This window comes from Castor canadensis, chromosome 7, assembly GCF_047511655.1.
Source record: "Castor canadensis chromosome 7, mCasCan1.hap1v2, whole genome shotgun sequence".
NCBI classification, from domain to species: domain Eukaryota; kingdom Metazoa; phylum Chordata; class Mammalia; order Rodentia; family Castoridae; genus Castor; species Castor canadensis.
Window position 1 is genome coordinate 50,352,198 of NC_133392.1, and position 20,364 is coordinate 50,372,561.

Sequence of the window (20,364 nt, forward strand, 5' to 3'; positions counted from 1 at the left end):
ACATTTCATAAATTTCTGATATAGTTTAAAAAATGCTACTTTGTCCATAAATTTGAGTGCTACTTGATGAAAATAACAATAGCATTATATGTTATAATTCAACATTGCTTTTCATTTATAATGTACAGTATTTCTCTCCTTCCCAAGTGTGTGGCTTGATATATAATAACAAAATAGACATAATGCTGGGCTTGCAAATATGTATTGAAGACACCACTATAGCTAGACATGGTGGCACATACCTATAATCCCAGCACTCAGGAGGCAGAAGTAAAGGATCTTGAGTTGAGACCAGCCTGGGTTACATAGCAAGAGCCAATTTCCAAAAGAAAAAAAGAAAGACACAACTGTACTTTCTTTTTCAGTGGTGACATTTGAATCAGTAAACATCAGGTGTGACCTTTGCTACTATTAACTTGAAGAATTTACTTCAACAAACTTTCAGAAAAATCTCAGTTTTATGTTGACTCCATTCCTGCCACAGATGAAAATTTGTTCTAATCACTAAGGATTATAATAGAATTTTAAGAAAATTGGTTTTTTGTGTGAATTTTCTTTTGTTGGCCACATTTATTTTATCAGATAGTTTTTAATATGCTACCAGTTAGGTAGCACATTCTTACCCAAAAAGTGTTACAGTTACTCTTTGTATTTTCTTCTTTTCATGTTTTTAAGTGTTATTTTAGGGACAGTGAACTTTTCAAGCATTCTGTGCAGTATGGATTCACCCTTGTAATTTGACTCAAATAGGTGTGTTGTGAGACATGTCATTGCACAGAGTTGAAAGAAGGGCGGGTACACTTACAGGCCTTACCTATATCTCAATCACGTTTTTGTACAGTACTGTCCTTAGAAAAGTTACTTTTATTCACAAGTGAAGTGGTGCATAGTATTTCATTTAATCCTAGTCTGTTTAGCATTAATTTCTCTTGCTATATTTGTACAAAATCAACCAACCAGCGGACTAGCATTGAGTAATACCCTGTGCATCAGAAAAAGTACATTATGTAGTTTCTGCACTCAGTAGATTAGGGACAAAGAATAAATCATCAGAGGAAAAAAAAAAGTCTAAACTCTGTAATGCTAAAAAGCGAGGTAGTTAAAGGAAAGAACAATAGTAACAATTTTCTCCAGGAAGAAGTTATGACTGCAGGTGCAGCACAGGTAAGTAGGACTCGATTGGTGACAAAGGTGGAAGGTGGGTTAAAAATTCCGGGCCAAAACCAGAAACTTGAGATTACAATTTTATTCTTCCCAAATAGTTTCCTCCCCCTCAGTATTGTTCCCACACCAGCCTTGCAAGATAAGTGAAGGTGTATATTTAGCTTGAATACTTTGTTTTGCTCCTTAAATCTGTGAAATATTGCATCATTTGTAGGCATACTCAGTTATCCAGTGTTGACATGATTAACTCCTCTACATTCTGTTGTGACATTTTCTAGGGCTGTCTTCCTCTTGTGTTGATGTTTGATATGAAGGAAGAAATTGAAGTAGATACACAATTCATTGCTCAGTTGATGGAACAGCTTGATGTCTTCATCAGTATTAAACCAAAGCCAAAACAGCCAAGCAAGGTTGGTTCAGAGTCTGGACCTAGAGAGTCATGTATCAGATCATGTTATATACAATTTAATTTTGCATATAAGTATATATTGCATTTACATGGAACTAATAACTCTAATATGCATATAATTATATATTTAGTTATATCAATATAAGTTTATAACAGTTCATTAATGATCATTTTTTTATATATTTGTTGGTTTGGAAATTCCATTTTTAGTAACCATTATTATTCTATAGATATATTTTTTTCCTTTGCAGTCTGGTAGCTTTAAGCTTTACTTAGTTACCAGAGGGTTCATAAAGCTACTTATGTGTTGTATGTGTATGTGTACATATGTAACACAATTCAAAAATATTTAGAGTACTTATCATATGCCAGTCACTGTGCTACCCCTAGGGATTTAAAGAATAGTTGACCATTCTTTTTAATAAAGGTTTTAAGTAATGAAAATATTCAGGCTTCTTGGAGCCTCTCCTCTAAAATTTTGCAAAATTCCAGTAATTAAATGCACAGTAAAATTTTAATGGGATGAATCTAATATTAAGTGCTAGTGAAATGTGAGGAAAGAGGAATGTTCCTACATTAATATTGGGAAAATTGGCATAGCCACTTTGAAGATCAGTCAGGACCATCTGGTCACACAGTGAATACTGGTTTCATGCTTGCAATCATTCTGTTTCTGTTAAAACATACTGCAGATACCTTTGCACCAGAAGTCAAACAGCAAGAATGATGCTGAGGGAAAAAAATAAAATTATACAATAACATATACGAAATAGTAGCATTTGCATGTATTTATTTTCTAAAGTGCAAAGCATTGTCTGGAGGGCTGCACACCAAATTCATGATGCATTATATTTTTACTAAAGGGAGGGAAAATGAAATTAGAAAATAATAAGGTAAACACTCCTTTTTTCAACAATAGTCAAAAACAAAATTAAGCTAAGTAAATAGATGCTATATTAACCTTGGTTTTCTACATTTTTCTCTTCAAAATAAAAGGATTTATAAAATGTTGATTGTGTTGCACTTACGGAAAATTTCAAAGAAAAAAATTTAAATTAATTCCTGAACCAAATCGAGTTCCCTAACTTACTATAGTAGATAAACAATTATGCCTTCCATTTTAAAATTTCTAAACTATAAACTTTGTCATGATGTAGAATGGTTTGTGTGTAATATGGATTGCATATAATTTTGTTTATGTGCAAGTAATGTGATAGTTACTGTCCAGGTGAAGAAAAACAATCATACCTTCTTCAAAAGAAAACTCTTGATTCTAAGTGAACTTGAAATAGTTTAAAGTTAGAGAACAGAACATTAATTTTTTTTATGATGAAACTTCATGCTTGACTAATCTGAGTTAACTAGGGTCATAGTAGGCACCAGGACTAAAATATATAGTCAAGGGCTTGTGCATGTAAAAGTGGACAGGCACAAGAGTTCCAGGAACTGTGTAAGAAATGAGCAGATGTCAGGGATATGTAGATTGTTAATGAAAATTCTGAAGCCTTGATCATCCCAGAGCAATTTAATTATGCCTAGCTGGCCTGGTTCTGACTACTGCTTTAACTGCCTTTTATCTATTTTTCCCCTTTTTGTGGTACTAGGGCTTGATCTCAGGGACTCATGCTTGCTAGGCAGGTGTCCTACAACTTGAGCCATTCCTCCAGCCCTTTTTCCTTTAGTTATTTTTCAGATAGGGTTTTGTGTTTCTACCTCAACCAGCCTTGGACTATGATCCTCCTCCCATATAGCTTGGACCACAGGCAGGTGTCACCACACCTGGCTTGTTTGTGGAGCTGGGATCTTGCTAACTTTTTGCCCAGGCTTGCCTTGAACTGCTATGCTCCTGATTTACATCTCCTGAATAGCTGGGATTACAGGCATGAGTCAACCCACCTAGCCCTTTAACTCCTTTCTTAGTCACAAATTTTCTTTACTGTCCATTGGAGCTTTCCTCTTTAGATTCACATTTCCATTTTTCCATATGAATCCACTGAGGAGGAAAAAGATTTATTATTTAGATCTTTTTTTCACCATAGCTTTGCTGTAGATATGCCATTGATGAGTAATAATGGCACCTCAAGGTCTGTTAGTTAACCAGTAGACCATAAATGCCAAATACAAAAGACTGTTATTGTGCAGTCTACATGATGACAGGTCTGATTTGGTTCGTAAAGCTGAGATGGGGGGAGCTTTGATGTAAAGCTGAGAGGCTGTGGAGAGAGACCAGTTCCCATCCGTAGCTGCCCCTTCACAACTGTGCTATGACCATGACTAAATCTCTTAGCTTCCTGAGTAGTAATAATAAGAGTTGGGTAGAAAATGGAGCATCCGCACAGCTTCCATCACAGTGCCTAAACCGCAGGACACATGCGATAAATGCTAACTAACATTTTACCGTTTTACTAGGAGTAAATGTAAGAAATAAGTGGCAGAATTTGCAGTTAATTTCAAAGCAGCATTAATATATTCCCTGAGCAGAATTCTTATTAGCATTTTCGTTTTCCACCACCTCCCTCTCCCTTCATTCATTGTAGACTACTCGCATGTCACCTTTTTTTCCCCATTATGTGTTTTCATAGTCTGTGATTGTGAAAAGTGTTGAGCGAAATGCCTTAAATATGTATGAAGCAAGGAAATGTCTCCTCGGACTTGAAAGCAGTGGGGTTACCATAGCAACCAGTCTATCCCCAGCATCCTGCCCTGCCGGCCTGGCATGTCCCAGCCTGGATATCTTAGCTTCGGCAGGCCTCGGACTCACTGGACTAGGTATAAAATTTATTGTTGTCACAGGGGGATGCTTATCTGCTTCCCTTTCTTTCTGCCATTTGGGTCTACATCTAAATGCTGTTTTTTCTCTTCTTTCTGCCTGAAGATCAGGTGAAAAGCAACAAACCTCGATTCAATCTATTTTGGGGTTTTTGTTAGGCTCTGTGGATATTGACTACCCAGATTCTTCCTACGTTGGCATAAATAATCAAGGTCTAACTGCTTCATTTTCACTGGCTGTGTTTGCTTTTCTAAATTAAGAATGCTATCGAGATTAAAGTGTGCAGGCAGACTGTAATTTATGTGTTTGTTCTCTCTCGCATTTGCAATGTTGCCATCAGTCCCTAGAGATAAAGATTATCCAGTTTGCTTTTCAAAAAGTAATTGTAAATCTGTATGGGCAGAGGGAGAAGGGGTGAAAGCAAAACAAACCCCACTCCCAGGGGTTAAGCCTGCCAAGCCCAGACACAAAGGAAATGTAGTCTGCAGCCACCAAGGGAAACAAATGGACCTGTGTTTATATCTAAAGCAAGGAAAAACTATGATATTGGTGCTTTCGTGCACTAAGCAAGCAGAGTAAGCCAGATAATAGTCATGGTGATGTCTATGGATTGCCATCGTACAGGCTGGTGTACCTTTACGGTTGTGCCAGCGTCAGCCTCTTTCTTGTTCTTTTCTTAGTTACCTTTATATAAAAAGCCCATGCAATAAGCAGAGAAAGTCACTTTGTTGATTTGAGGCAGAAAAAGTATTCTTAGCAATCTTAAATTGTTTTCCAGTACATGGTTTTGCTTTTAAAAATGTAACGTGATTATAATATGGTTAAGATTCCAAGTAGCCATGCCTGGACACCATTACAATAACAAAGGATTGCCCCCACCTTGGTCCCTAATCTACCCAAGTTATCCCTTCCACAGGGATCTGAATATAGTCATAGTAACATAGCAATGCCTTTGAACTAGGAAATGCCGATCAGGTAACTTAGCAGGAACCAAGTTTATCCTGCACTAGTAAGAAAATAAAGGAGCAAAGATGCAGACTTACTGAATTTTTAAAAGTTTTTACGGCTGTATCTGTCCTGTAATGCTTAATGTTTTATATGGATTTCTGGAAACATGTATAAAATGTGTATTTTATTTTAGAACATATTTTAAATGCCCAAAGAAGAATTTCATAACTTGACTCAAGCATTAAATGCTTAAAACAAAAGTTTTTTTCTGAAGAAAGTTTTCATCATTGGGCTGAAGCCAAAAGAATTCAGATGTGTGTTGCCGACAGACATACATATGAAAAGTGTTCAGGTAGCTCAGGGGCTGTCCTGAATACAAAGGGCCCTGTATCCATTCTGCCGCAGGAAAATATTCATTCCCTTGTCACTGCTAAGTGTGAGTGGTTTAAAAAAGGCTTGTTTAGAAGCAATGACAAGTGAGTCATGCAGAGAAATAAAAATAAGTCTGTTCTTGAGCAGAATTTTGTTTCTCCTGGCTAGTTAACATGAATACATAGAACCTGGTGATGTGCGGTGACCCTGACTCTTGTCCTGGTTTGGGCACATCTGTCTTCCCTTTCTGATGGCATCTATTTGTGGGAGAGCTGATTCCTGTGTTGATGTTGTATAAAGAAATATTTCATGTGAATATTTGAAAGAAAACATGTCACCCATGTTTTATATTTAGAAAATATCAGATTATATTGATGTGAATTCCAAACGAGAATACTGGAACCATCTCTATTGTGAATTTCTATGTATCAACTTTACTTTGATTTATTACAGGTCTTTTGGGGCCCACCACCTTATCACTAAACACTTCCACAACCCCAAACTCACTCCTGAACGCTCTCAATAGCTCAGCCAGCCCTCTGCAAAGTCCAAGTTCTGGCACCCCGAGCCCCACATTATGGGCACCCCCACTTGCTAGTACTTCAAGTGCCACAGGTCAGTATCATTTAAATATAGGTAAAGTCATGGATTAGAATTCTGTTGTGTGAAGCCCATTAATGCAGTGCGTTCATTATACAGGTAGAATGGGTAGGAGAAAGAGTTTGATGTACAGGGGCCAGTGGCGTGTCACATGAAGGTCACTGACCTGGTAACTAGGAAACTGAAGTTTTGCTTGAACAAGCTCCCTTGGTAGTCCTGTGCACAAGCTAAACCTAACAAGTTTCCTCATCTTACAGTGAGGGGCTTGGATTAAATATTCTCTACAGTGTTTCATGATTTAACACTTGTTGTGCTTCATAGTAATGTTAAACCTATTTGCAGAGAGATCTCAAAATTGAATTTCAAATTTGCACTAATGATGATGTTTTTTATTGTTATTGAAAATAACAGTTATGGTTTCTGAGTTTTTCCACTCTCATATCTATTTTTATGAAATGTTGCCACAGGTTTCTCTGCTATACCACACCTTATGATTCCATCTACTGCCCAGGCCACGCTAACCAATATTTTGTTGTCTGGAGTGCCCACCTATGGGCATACAGCTCCATCTCCTCCTCCTGGCTTGACTCCTGTTGATGTTCATATCAACAGTATGCAGACAGAAGGCAAAAAAATCTCTGCTGCTTTAAATGGATGTGCACAGGTAATGCCCTTCCAAAATGGTGGGGTCTATGTGTTTTGTAAGAGATAAGCCATTTGTGACATACTTCATTCTTCACCTGAAATGAAATTTAAATTATAAAATTATGACTATATCTGTATGTTATGCTTTATTATTTCAGTCTCCAAATATAAAATATGGTGCAATATCCACTTCATCACTTGGAGAAAAAGTGCTGAGTACAAATCATGGTGATCCATCCATCCAGACAACTGGGTCTGAGCAGACTTCTCCAAAGTCAAACTCTGCAGAAGGTCAGGAAATGCAGCTTTCCCTTCATCATCAGTCTGGTTTGTAATTTTGAGAAAGGGAATTGTGGAGACTCTGTGGTGATTTGAGTTGGTTTTGATAACCAGCTGTCAGACATCCTACCTCTACTATGAGGAGAGATGATATCTTGCATGAAATTCTAAAGAGTGTAGTGAAATAAAAACTGAAAAAGCACTGCAGAAATATAATTTTACCAGGACATTAGACGTTCCTATATTAAAGTGGTTGTAATTATGTAATAGAAAAACATCAGCTTACAAATGTTTGCTTATAAATATGTAACTGTGTAACCCCCCACCAAGTAGAGTGTTCTTTTATAACTCTTTATCCCTCACAATCTTTACAAAAACATGAGAATCTTTTCAAGTTGAGTTTTTATGACAGCCTGACTTTGTTGAGGCATCCTCTTTGCAACTGAAAGCCGTTGTCCCTGTGTCAGACTAATAATGTCTGTGTAGAGTTGGGTTCTGAGTTTTCACTATTGCAGATAATTGTCAACTTGAAAGTGATGTTTCAATTTCTCACTTTTTTTCTTCTCCCCCGAAGGTTGTAATGATGCCTTTGTCGAAGTAGGCATGCCCCGAAGTCCTTCCCACTCTGGGAATGCTGGTGACTTGAAACAGATGTTGGGTCCCTCCAAGGTTTCCTGTGCCAAGAGGCAGACAATAGAGCTACTGCAAGGCACAAAAAACTCACACTTACAGTATGTATTTTCATATATTAAGCCCTTGATTCTTTGAAAGAAAGTGTATAGCAGACTGATTTTTTTTTTAAACTCAATAGTTTAAACTTTTTGGCTCAAGTCAAGTTAGAGTTCATCTGTGGCTTTTCCATTTCTCTTCTTAATTGTCTTTTTTAAAACTGTAAGGAATAATATCTGTAAACTTTCATCCTTGCCTATATTCTTTACAGTCTCTGCCCTATTAAAGTTGGGTTTATATCCATGTCCTCTAAACCTTCTGTATTGCTTTGAAACTGTAACTTCCTCTGCTCTTCTGTAATCATTAGAAACAATTTTTACCCTCTATTTTGCCTTTAGAACTTTTTCCACAATGAATTCCTCTTTGTTTGGCTTTGAATTTCTTTCTTAAGCTGTGGCTTCCTTTTCCCAAGGTAGTTAATTGCAAACTTTTAAATAAATACTTGACAGTATAGTGACTTTTATCTGTTACAAATCACATTAAGTATTAATGCATAAATTGTGTTAGATAGAACTCTTTCTTGCCATAGCACAGTTGCCAGTGGGTCATTCTTACTCTTTTTCCTTTTTCCATTTCCTTCCTTCTGTTGTAGGGTGAAATGCTCTGCTCCCACTCCTCCCCACCCAATTGATTTTCTTTACCATCTTACTAGTTCCTTGTATACCCTGACAGAGTCTTTATGAAAAGATTAGCAGAGATTCTTATTTCCTCCTTTTCTTACTAAAAACCATTTTGCTTTATAAACCCTGACCTAAGTTTGTCCAATTCTGCCTTGTCTGTATTTTTCTTTATATAGCATTAATGCCCAAAATGAACCTTCAGTATAGGTTAGAGCAACATTTTTCTTCTTATCTATGGAAGCATTTGAATGACACACCCTTTCCTTTCATAATTGAACATGTTCTGAACTCTCCTCATCTCCCATGCAGATTGAGCTGCAAGCCTCACCATGGTCTTCCTGCCACATTCTGTCATCAACTTGACCTCTTCTTTATTTTGCTGTAGCAATATTTTTTCATATGAATTTGATCTTGTCACATTGTAGCTTAAAGAGCACCAACAATCTGCATTGCCTGCTTCCTTTCCTTTCCTTACACTTCTCCCTCCAAGTTGCTGTTCTCATGGCGTTTGGCACCAGTGAACTTGTGATGCCCCTTAAATCCTAGTTCAAATGTCCTCTGTAAAGCCACTGTCAACTTTTGTCAAGCAGTGTTTATTGTTCTCATTTTGTATTCTAGTAGCCCTTTCTAAATCCATCTGAATTCTCTTGACACAACTGAATAGTTGAATGAATAAAACTGTGAACAAATGAATAAAGCAGTCCTTTTTTTGATATTATAGATTCCTGTTTTATTTGAGCCTTATGGGTGCAGTTGGATTTAAACTTGAGGTGCATGCATCCTCTGCATGTTTCATATACTATAATTCAGGTGTGCTGCTCATTACAAGAAGTACTTTGATGGTCTGCCCATCTTCCTAAACAAGCTTTAGAGAATAGATCTTATTTATGTTCTACTTTTATTTGTTGTTATAATATGTATTTCGCACACATAGATACTATTATTAATTATATCATATGCATTTCACATACATAGATTCTGTCATCTACATGCTTTCAGATCTGCTCAACCTCTGCTTAGACTTTGTATTCATGAGTTGTTGAAACCTGGTTGATGTGTAAAAATTAGAAATCTTGTCTGTACATCTGTTCACTGTGTTTTGTATGTAAGATACCATATATTCTATATATAATATATACAGTATATATCATGAAATAGTTTTAAGCTATAGTCCTAAAGTCTGAATGACTGAGTTCAAATTCTAGCTGTACCATTCAAGTTAGAGAGTGATTATGAACAAGGTATCTCCTCATCTGTCAAATTGGATGGCTGTAGTACCTACATCACACCACTGCTGTGTCAGTGGTGTTGCTGTGAAGACTAAATGAGATGAGACATGTAAACGGTGATGAGGGTAATCATGCTAGTGATGTGCCATCCAGGAAGCACGCAGCACATTTGTATATATGATGGAGTGTTAAATGCCAAACTCTCTTTCACAGCAGCACTGACAGGTTGCTCTCAGACCCTGAGCTGAGTGCTTCAGAAAGCCCCTTGGCTGACAAGAAGGCTCCTGGGAGTGAGCGTGCTGCAGAGAGAGCAGCAGCTGCCCAGCACAACTCTGAGAGGGCCCGCCTTGCTCCAAGGCCACCATATGTCAACATGCAGGTAATGGAAATAAAATAGGAAAGTCATTCAGGTCCAGGTACTCGGATTAGAATTCAGTGAGTGTTTAGCAGTAGTGTAGAAATTAGCCTTTCTGTCTACACTATGTAAAAATGAAATTTAGATATATATGCAGAGGTCAGGAATTGGATTTACTATAAGCACTAAAAATGACATGCAGGATTTAACTTAAGTGAGAATAATTCTTTAAAATATAATATTAAAATGGTGTAAGATGATTTGTGTCACTATGTCTAGTGCAAATAACACTCATCTGTTATTTGAAAAAGTTTTATATAGCCGTGAGAGACTACATTTCTAAGTGTTACTGCCTCATGACATAGACTTGGATGAATAGGTCTAATATTCTCTATGAAATGAAGATGATAAATGTGTGCTGTTTTGAAATGGTTATAAAAATAATTAATGTGAAATTTTATTTCTTTAAAAGTAGATGCAGAAAAAAAAACCAGCAAGAAATTAAAAACTATAATAGAAAGGGAAAACCAATTGCAATAGCAATAAACATGCACTGTTTATGTGAAAAATTTAAAACATTGAGGAACCAATAAAAGAACTTACAAAATGGGGAAAAAAAGTAGATGCAGAATATTATTGATTATGTTGTTAATAAATTTTTATGACTATTCCAAACAGTTTCCTCAGTAGGGCCTTTCTTTATATCCATTTCCAAAGTATTAAGTTAATTACTTAAAATAGATTACTGATCATTAAATTCAGAAATGATTTCCACATAGATGACAATATGAAAGCTGAGGGTTTTGTGCTTTGTGTTTTTAGAGATTCCTATACATTTCAGTATTCAGTACTAGAATTACTGGGTAGACTTAGCTACTTCATAGTAGACTTATCTCGCTCCTTCCCCAGTCTCCAAAAAAAGGGAAAAACTTTTCACAAAATTCTAGAAACATAAAAGCTTTCGTAGACATGGCAAAGAAATTAATTCATGGAGCTAAGTTATATTACTATTATTCCAACACAAATGATAATTTAGTCCTGCTTGTCTGGTTTTTAATCCATTGCATCTGAACATTTTCATTAGGTTTTAGGAAAATAAAATCCACGGCCTTCAAAATGTGTCAGTGATTTTTTAAAAAAGTCATTTACTGTATTTTCTCTGGGGATTTATTTTTAGTTAATATGAATTAAAATTCTCCCATTTAAGAAATACCAAGTTCCCTTGTAATTTTTTTCACTTTGTAGTTCTTGTTTTCTTTTTTATCAGGTTTATGTGTTTCATGAACCAATTTCATTTTTCTTTCTTTTAGGATAGATGAGAATTTTTTTTTTTGTGGGACTCGGGTTGAGAATGTTCTTGATGGTATTGTTTGAACTTAAATAGAATAGATATATGTATGCCATTAGTGAAATCTGACTCCTAAAATTACTAAGAAATGAATGAGAATAGTCACTGAGCATTGACAGGACAAAAATTGACGATTTCTCTAATTTCTGTGACTGAAAATTTATCTGTCTTCTGATTGCTCTTGGAGTGCTGTATCTCTAGCCACCTTTTCATACGTACTTCACTTTGTAGTTATTTCTCTTACTCAGCCTCCTAACACTAAGTCTTTGAGGCTACAGATTATTTTTGATCCATTTCTGTGTTCTTCCATAAAGCACAGTTTCTTTAACCATTGGCACTGAACAAGTAAATGTTGGTTTTCCCCATACCTTCCCCTTGAGGATTAATTATTAAAAGTTGATTTTTAACTTTTAGACCTGGGATTTTTAAAAAAACCCTCATCAAACAGTGTTATCTAAAAATCTGGTTCTCCTGATTTACTGCCGTGTTTTTAGAGTTATCATGTTATGGCTTGTCTGGGACAGCTTCTGTTTACTTTGATCGTGCTAGCCTAATTTTTATCTGCAGCACATTTCACTCTGAAGTGTTCTGTTTCTGACCATAAATTATATGTGGACTTTATATACGATGTTTAGTCTTTTGGGGAGAAGTCAAAGAACTCTTGCCAGTTGTTTCTTGACCTTCCTGGTCAGCCTTTGAGACACTCTTAAATCAAGACTTAGCTAATTCTTAAGTAGGGGAATTGAGAACGTGGGGTTAGTATTTGAGATGTAGCTATACCTGTACTTGTTTTTCAGAAAGACATCTCTTGGTCCCCACATAGATGTGACTGCATCATAATTACTCATTCAGTGTTAGCGGAATTGAGTGTGGCGCCATCCTAGTCCTGTGAAATAAAAAGTAACTAGATTTAATTCTGTTGAATTTGTTAATGTCATTATAGATTAAAGCTACACAGTTTCCATCTATCTCATTTCAAAAGCAAAGACTATGCCAATTAAGCTAATAACTTCTTAAGTTGTCTCAACATTATACTATTCAGGCATGCTTTCCTAAATAGGGATTTTGAGGCAGAGAAGAAGATAAAATAGATACCTTGTGATGTATTATTTTGAAACTTATCATAACTTCTTTTAGGTTATTTATTACATCGTACCATGCAGTGATCCTGACGTAGTAGATATTCTTAATAAACAGGAATTTGTTTTTCTTTTTCATGGAAAAATTCCTTTTTCACTCCATGTCTTTAAGTCAGAAGTAGTAATTTATTATTCTAACTAATTAGTTTTGAAAGCATGATTAGATTTATTATGCTTGCATTGTATTTCTGTCATGTCATGGTGCAGAGCTTAGCATATGTCTCAGGCAGATTCATGGGACAGAGTCAAACCCTTTGGTCTCTAACAGTGGAATACTGGCATGATAGTTGTAGAGATTGGTAACAAAGACATTCTCTCTGATTTTCAGGCATTTGACTATGAACAAAAGAAGCTATTGGCAACCAAAGGTAACTGACTCACGAACGATTTATACTTTTTCAGTATACTCATAAGCAGTTTTGTGTATTCATGGTGAATTGAAAAATTGGATACCCATAAAAAGAAACCCAAAATGTTTGGATTCAAATTGTGCAAATTCTATTGAGGTTTAATATATTTTTTTAAAAGATTAGCATCAGATCAATTAAGAAATTATGTAGCATTTCATGTGCCAGTTCTTCGATGGAATGTTTTATTATATATTTAGACATTTTATAATGATAACATTTAGTTATAATTTCCTCACAAATATCAAAGAAACCATACTCATCATTAATATTTTATTCTTAAGTGTACAATGCATTTGTATTCTATTCTGTTTTCCAAAGCTATGTTAAAGAAACCAGTGGTGACCGAGGTCAGAACACCTACAAATACATGGAGTGGCCTGGGATTTTCGAAATCCATGCCAGCTGAAACAATCAAGGAGCTGAGAAGGGCCAATCATGTGTCCTATAAACCCACAATGACAACCACTTATGAGGTTTGTGACATGCTCTTCCCATTCTTCCTGTCTGTTCTTTCAACAAGAGTATATCAGTCTCCTTCCTCACCTCCACTTCTTTATAGATATAAGGAAAATGATTAATGGTGGCTTGTTTCTATTTCTGTTCTTGTAAACATGTTGTTATAAAATTGGTGCTATCTTATAGTTGTTGATCAGTTCTTAAGGAAATATAAATTTAGATAATTCTGTTTTTGTTGGGGGAGAGGCACCATAAATGCCAGAGTAGAGCTAAAATTAAGCAAAGGGCAGATGTAATATTTCATTAAAATGTATAAAGAGTCTTTTGTCCAAGGGTATCACTAGCAAAGCTACCATAGTGGGAAAAGGCAAATATTCAACAAAAACAGGTTTTCAGATATGAGTTAAAAATTCACTTTGTTCAGATGTGCCAAGAACACAGCAGGAAGTATCTCAAACAAGAGTTCCAAAACTTCTATGTTTCCCAGATGTTGGCTGCCCAGCTTAGGGTGAAACCAGGAAGTTGGCATTCCTAGCATGCAGAGGAGAGGTCCAGAGTTCTATACTCCTCAGCCAGACTCCACGTGACTCACTGAACAGGCCTGTTCCATATAAGAGTGTCAGATTTTGGCCATAAGCCTTTGGGAGTGGGGGGTGAGGCTAGCGAGAGAGCCTGTACACAATACCGAGAGATTGCAGACCCAAATGTGGACACAGATAATTAATTCAAGAATCACAGTTTTCAACCAGAGCACTGTAGGCTAAAACACAAGAGCCGGTGAAGGGTTTCACGATTGTTAGTCTAATAACCAGCTTTTATATACTCACCTTCTTTTCTCCACCCATTTTCTTTGTGATAAATTAGACTGTTGATGAAAGGCAAAAGCAAACATGCTGGGTTTTTTTGTTTTTTTCTTTCTCTCTTTGAGCAAGTGAAAAGGAAAACACTATTGAAAGAATAGTCCCCTATGAATTCCATTGTCAGAGTTGCAGTAGCCACCGGCAGGCTGCATTTAAGAATGGAGTGACCTTCAGCAGCCAGAGTGTAGGAACTATTATGAAAAATACCAAGGTGGTTGGAGGTACGCGCTCCTTCTGCCATTAGAGCTTGAAGAGAAAATAAGCATCTGCTTTTGTTAGCATAATCTGAGACTTTTAACCGATGTACCCTGCAGTCCTCTACTTCACTAACTCTTGATTTTGACGCAGTAAAGTGTTAGTTGTTGGTTGTGTTTCTGTAGTTTCAGAGATGAATTCTTTCACTTCAGACATACTCACTTAGTTCTACTCTTTAAAGCCAAGAGTATGAGAAGTTGAGAATGAGGATCATTTTAGTATCCTAGTGGTCAAGTTCAGGGGCTCTGAGGTCTGATATCCCCCACTGATCACTTGTGTAGCTTCTGTGAGGCTTCACTCTCTGAACCTGTGTTTTTACTCTAGGTGTACTGAGGAGGATATCAGCAAGTGCATGCAGTGCTTAGCGTGGTGCACACTAAGTTCTCAGCAATATTGAGAAGCTACTATGACTTCCCTTGGAGGGAAATCCAAAGAAAACCAAGAGTCTGATGAAAGATAAGATTACATAGATGAATGTTTATTGCTGGGAGCAGTTCTGCACATTTAAGCTATTTATGCTTCTTGTAACCAACTGTATTAGTAATAATTGTGTTAAATCACATTCAGTTCTTTGTGATTTATAATGGGCGTTTTCATCTATAAGTTTATTCAGTTCCCACATTTCCAGTGGAGGAAGAGAGGCCCAGAATGGATAAGTGTCTTCCTCAAGGTCATGGTCAGTAAATGTCAGAAGAAGGACTTGAGTTCATTACAAAATTTCCTTAAACTGTCTTCCTAATGATTTAACTGGAGGGATGCATAAGCAAAGTTGATATGTAACCAACGTAGAGCCATGTGGTCATGCTTGTACTAACATGACAATCACTTAGAGAGCTTGACAGAAATGCAGGTTCTTCCTCCAGGATCTCATTCAGCAGGTAGGGAATGAGTGAGAACCTTGGATGATTCTGATGCAGGTGGCCCTCAGGAAACACTGCTGCTGTAAAGGGAAGTAGCACTAACAGGTGGTGACAAAAATGTGCACAGGAACCCCACTCTTCTGCTCCTGCTCTTGTTGAAGGTCAGGTAGACCATTTCCTGTAACCAGGAATGTACAAGGACTCGGTCACATTGGCTGAACCCCTGCTGTGGCTGTCTTGGGCTAGCCTGATTCTCCATACTGGCTGGTGTCTTATCAGCCCATTCCCACCAAAAGGTAGAAGACGAGGGCAGGTGTGACTGCTAGACTAGAGCACAGGCACATACCATGAAATCTGCTTTTTTTCCCTGCCTTTTTCAGTGCTGTTAAAGGAAAGATATTATATAGCTTTCTTTGGATGGGTAGTCTAGATTCTCCTTGGGACTGACTATTCCTCATGCATCCCAAATACGTTGAAATGCAGAGAAAGGGCCCCTCACATAGCATTATCTTAGTTTCTGCAGCATTTGCCATCTGCATTTGCTTGCCTTTCCCTTTTCTCTGCAAAGACTCAGAAGAATTAAAAATAGGGTAGCAAGGATTGCTTCTATGGATAAGAACGTGTGGAAGTACCTGAGAAACAGTAGAGAGACTAATTTTTATTAAAAATTATATCTAATATTAGATTACTAACATTTTTCAATTACAGGGTACCTAGAAACCCCTCACCCTCCTTTTCCTTACAATTTTTCCTCAAAGAAAAGTAAAACCAAGTGAACAAGTAGGATGCAGATTTATAAGAAGCAATATGTTTGGTCAATAGATCCTGATGGGTGAGGCTACTCTCTGAGTTAGGGTACAGGGGTTTCCTCCTGCAGGAAGTTTACTTGTGACAAAAAACTTGATACTTTGATCTCTGTATTCAGTATTATTGAGAAGCTAGACTTGAACTATACTTTTCCAGTTTAGGAGCAACTATAAGAAATTAGTTGATTCCAAAAAGCTCCTTTAGATAAAAGACACTTCCAAGATTTTTTGTTTTCTCTAAGGCTGAAAAATGTGAGCCTATCCACTTGGTGTTATATTGGGACATCAAAAGTAAAAAACAAAAAATTCTTTTTTGAACTGAAATATGTGTATAATCAGCAGAAATACAAAGAAAAGGATTTTCCCTTTTCTTTTTGCCACCCATCTCTTAAAAGCATAACTAAGGTTCACATTTTCTTGAAGCAAATAAAACTTGCATTGGGAATCAAAGATGGTTTTCAACTTCCCCAATATTAAGTAATGAAGGTATCTGATTACTTTAAATCTTACAAATCTAAGGTATCTGTTGATATTTTAGATTGATTAGTAAATAAATAGTAGATATCACAAGATAATGCTTTACTTAGTTTCCAGAAATCACGATGTGTAGCCAGGCCTGATAATAGCTGTGTGACTTACAGTAGCTAGGACTTAAATGAATGGCTGTATATACTCAAAAAGAGTTTAAATGCAGATTTTTGTAATATGTAAGTAATGCATAACAACTCAAGTAATGTTTCTGGTAGATACCAGTTTTGAGCATGTTCTTATTTGTCTTGCTGCATTGGATTTATCTGGGTTGAGGTATAATATTAAAGACATCTTCATTAGAAAATCTATTTTTTGGTTCCATGAGCCTTAATTTCACTACATCCCTTTGCATAAATCAGCAGAGGCATCCTATAGATGTAGAAAAAGGAGCATTTGAGAGTCATTCAGTAATTACACAAATATTAATTACCTGTGTTCCAGGCACAGTCCTATGATACAGAGACACAGTGCTTAAATACAAAGTTCATCCTTTCAGGAACAGAGTTTTCTTTCTGATAGGTAGGAAAAAACACAGAACAATAAGAAGGCATTAGGTGATAAAAGTCCATGAGGAATATGAAACAGGCTACTTGAGCAGGTGACATTCAAGCTATGAAACCTAGATGACAAAAAAAAACCAACCTTGTTCTTAGGATCTTAGTATTAAGTCAAGGGAATCACCAGCATGATCCATCCTAAAATCAGAACTGGCAAGTTCTTATAGGAGAAGGAAGCTAGGGTAGTAGAGCGTTAGAGATGAGGCTGGGGAGAGCCCAATTCTGGAACACCTCAGACTTGCAATATACAATGAAAAATGTGGAGAAATTATGATGCTTAATTTTGGAGCTCCCCAACTCATGGTAAAGTACAATGGAAGCACAATATAAGACTTTACAAAGAGGCATGATTTGTTATAATTTGTATTTTTAAAATGTCTCCTTGTTTTATGTACTACAGATTATCCCTATAATATAAAGGCAGCAAGAATAGCATCAGCATGGCTGTTATGGAAGCAGCTGGTAGAAATGGAAAGAAGTGGGCAGATTTGGGGTATATTCAGAGATTTTCAGAACTCTCTAATGGACTGCATGTATTGATGGACAGAGTAGTCAGGAATGACAATTTGAATTTGGGACTGGAGCACCCAGGTGAGTGGTAGAGTCCCTTGCTAGGATATAAGAGTTCTAAGCACAGTAGGTTTGGGAGTAGCTGGTGTGAGGGAGGCAAGTAATCAACAACTCATTTTCAAGATGAAAAGTTTAAAATGCTTATGAGACACTATAATGGAGGTGTCAGATTGGCAGTTCTATGGTTCTGAATTTCAACAGAGAAGTCAAATCTAAAGATAGAAACTTGGGACTCACTGCCCTCATCAAACTTTGAAAGAGGTTTCATCTCAGTGGGGTGATGAAAATAAGGGTTCTAGGACTGAGCTCCAGGGTAATGTGACAGTTATAATGGAAAAAAGAAGATCCTGTAGAGGATACAGTAAAGTACATAAATCAACGTATCCTCAGCACAACAACTGAAAAAAAAAATAGCTAGAAACCCTAGGACTGGGGTTTGATGCCAGGGATGGAAATATTTAAAGGAAACCATAGTCAACTATGGTTGTACTGCTACAGGATTGAGTTAAGTATGTTTATTGATACAAACAATAAAGGATTCTCTTGGAATTTCCCAAAGAACATAAATCTTTGAAAATCAGAGAATCTTGACATTCTAGTATAAAATAGTGTTCTTGTAATACTGTGACTAAATGATTAAAGGAAGGAATAAATGTAGATTTAGTGCCAAATTTGAGATGTATTAAATTACTGTTTTCATTTTTTTTGGAGAATTTTATTTTTTCAACAAACATATTTTATTGATCTTAAATATTATCAGTGCTTGGTAATAAAAGAAATATTATTGCTGAGCCAGTAATATTGCTAGAGTCAAGCAGATGAATGGCTTCTCCCAGTACTGTCAAGGTTCTGACTTCATATTATTTATTCAATAAGATATCTTGTTGGTGTTTATGTTTGGAGAATTTTAAAAGGCAAATTATTCCAGGGTATTTGTAATTTGTTGTGGAGATTATGTACTTGTTTGGGGACTGGTAACATAAAGGAGATGAGAGAGCTGCCTGTAACCTTTGGCTGTTAGGCTCGGAGCTTGATTTGTCTCAAAGTGTCTGATTTACTTGCACCTCATTCCATTTCTACTTCTTGTGTAAGTCAAGATGAAGAATCTCTGCTATGCCAGGTAGAATATTTGCTTTGTGGTTCCTAAAAACAGAGATGAGTCTCAGCCACCACTTTTCTTATGGGAAGGATTCTTTATACTGGGAATTCCCAGAGTTCTGCTAGGTACCTCATGATAAGCTCTACGTAAGGATGAGAAAAGACTTCACATATATTTTCATGTGTCTTTGGTTTCCAGAGGACAAAAGCTATAGAAAGATAAGACAGCCTCTTCCTGAGAATCAATATACAGTGATTACAAATAAAAGTAAAGAGTGATGGTAAAATTTGGATTTGTTTCTCCCACCCTGAGAAACCACCTTTATTAACCATTTCTTTATTTGGTTTGATGGTTACAGGGCTCATCAATGTCCCTTTCACGGTCCAACAGTCGTGAGCACTTGGGAAGTGGAAGTGAATCTGACAACTGGAGAGACCGAAATGGAATAGGACCCACAAGTCATAGTGAATTTGCAGCCTCTCTTGGCAGCCCCAAGCGCAAACAAAACAAATCAAGTGAGTTTTGATGTTTATTGATAGTTTTAAGCATAATAAGCTTAGAATGTGTTTATTTGACTTAAGATACTACTAAAGTGTAATTCTGGTTCCTGAGACTTCAAGTGCTTGGTGAAATTCATGTGCCACCTCCTCCATGAAGCTTTTCCTGTTTGTCCCGGTAGACCAGGTCACTTAGTTCTCACCTTTCATTGCATTTTGTACGTGTCTATCTAGCATTTGTTACCCTGAAATGTAATTACTAATTTACATATCTGTCTTTCCCTATAAAATTTGAGCTCCTCAATTCAGGGTCCATATTTATTCAGTAAACATTTATTAAGCGCCCATGTGCCAGGCTTTTTGTTAGTCTGTGCCTTATTTGTTATCTCCCAAGTGCCTTACCAAGTGTCTGATACTCAGCAGGTAGGTGAATGTTTACGGAGTGAATGAACTATACATGCATAGACATCAGATGGTGGGAAAAAAACAGGGGCATAAGAAGGCACTTAAGAAAAATATTACCAAGTTAGCATCTTAGACAATTGTAAAGAGACTTCCCAGTGGTAGCTACTAAAAGTAAAGAACGGGATTTTATTTTATTTTTTTAACTTAACAAGGTATAGCTCAATTAGCATGAATAAGAAAAAAAAATCCTTAAAGCGTGAAAAACTATGACTGAGACTCAGCATGAATCTGAGTTTTTGGGTATCACAGTGCCCACATTTCTGGTCCATATGAGGTAAGCAGACAAGAATTGACATTGTCATTAGATATGATTCTAATGCATTTTTTTCAGGATTCTTGAAAAATAGGGAACTCTGACACGTGGCTTGGAGTATTTTAGAGTATTTGCAGA

The 20,364-nt window shown here is 36.6% G+C and overlaps 1 protein-coding gene and 1 long non-coding RNA gene across 6 annotated transcripts in view; one reads left to right on the forward strand and one right to left on the reverse strand.

Annotated features, from left to right (window-relative positions):
• Bicc1 (BicC family RNA binding protein 1) overlaps nt 1-20,364 on the forward strand; it is a 262,071-nt gene that overhangs the window by 222,062 nt on the left and 19,645 nt on the right. For 4 of the 5 annotated variants that reach the window (XM_074078893.1, XM_074078895.1, XM_074078897.1 and 1 more), the window contains exons 9-18: nt 1,443-1,574; nt 4,156-4,342; nt 6,117-6,278; nt 6,731-6,927; nt 7,067-7,199; nt 7,762-7,918; nt 9,979-10,144; nt 12,936-12,975; nt 13,336-13,490; nt 19,370-19,526. In XM_074078893.1, the coding sequence (XP_073934994.1) occupies nt 1,443-1,574; nt 4,156-4,342; nt 6,117-6,278; nt 6,731-6,927; nt 7,067-7,199; nt 7,762-7,918; nt 9,979-10,144; nt 12,936-12,975; nt 13,336-13,490; nt 19,370-19,526 (1,486 nt within the window). The remainder of the gene's footprint in view (nt 1-1,442; nt 1,575-4,155; nt 4,343-6,116; nt 6,279-6,730; nt 6,928-7,066; nt 7,200-7,761; nt 7,919-9,978; nt 10,145-12,935; nt 12,976-13,335; nt 13,491-19,369; nt 19,527-20,364) is intronic. The other variant, XM_074078894.1, reaches the window with a different exon arrangement.
• Nucleotides 1,466-17,299, reverse strand: LOC141424795 (uncharacterized). The gene is made up of 3 exons (XR_012449708.1): nt 17,216-17,299; nt 12,249-12,354; nt 1,466-1,593 (listed from the first exon to the last, which is right to left on the reverse strand). It is a non-coding gene; the product is annotated as an uncharacterized lncRNA (long non-coding RNA).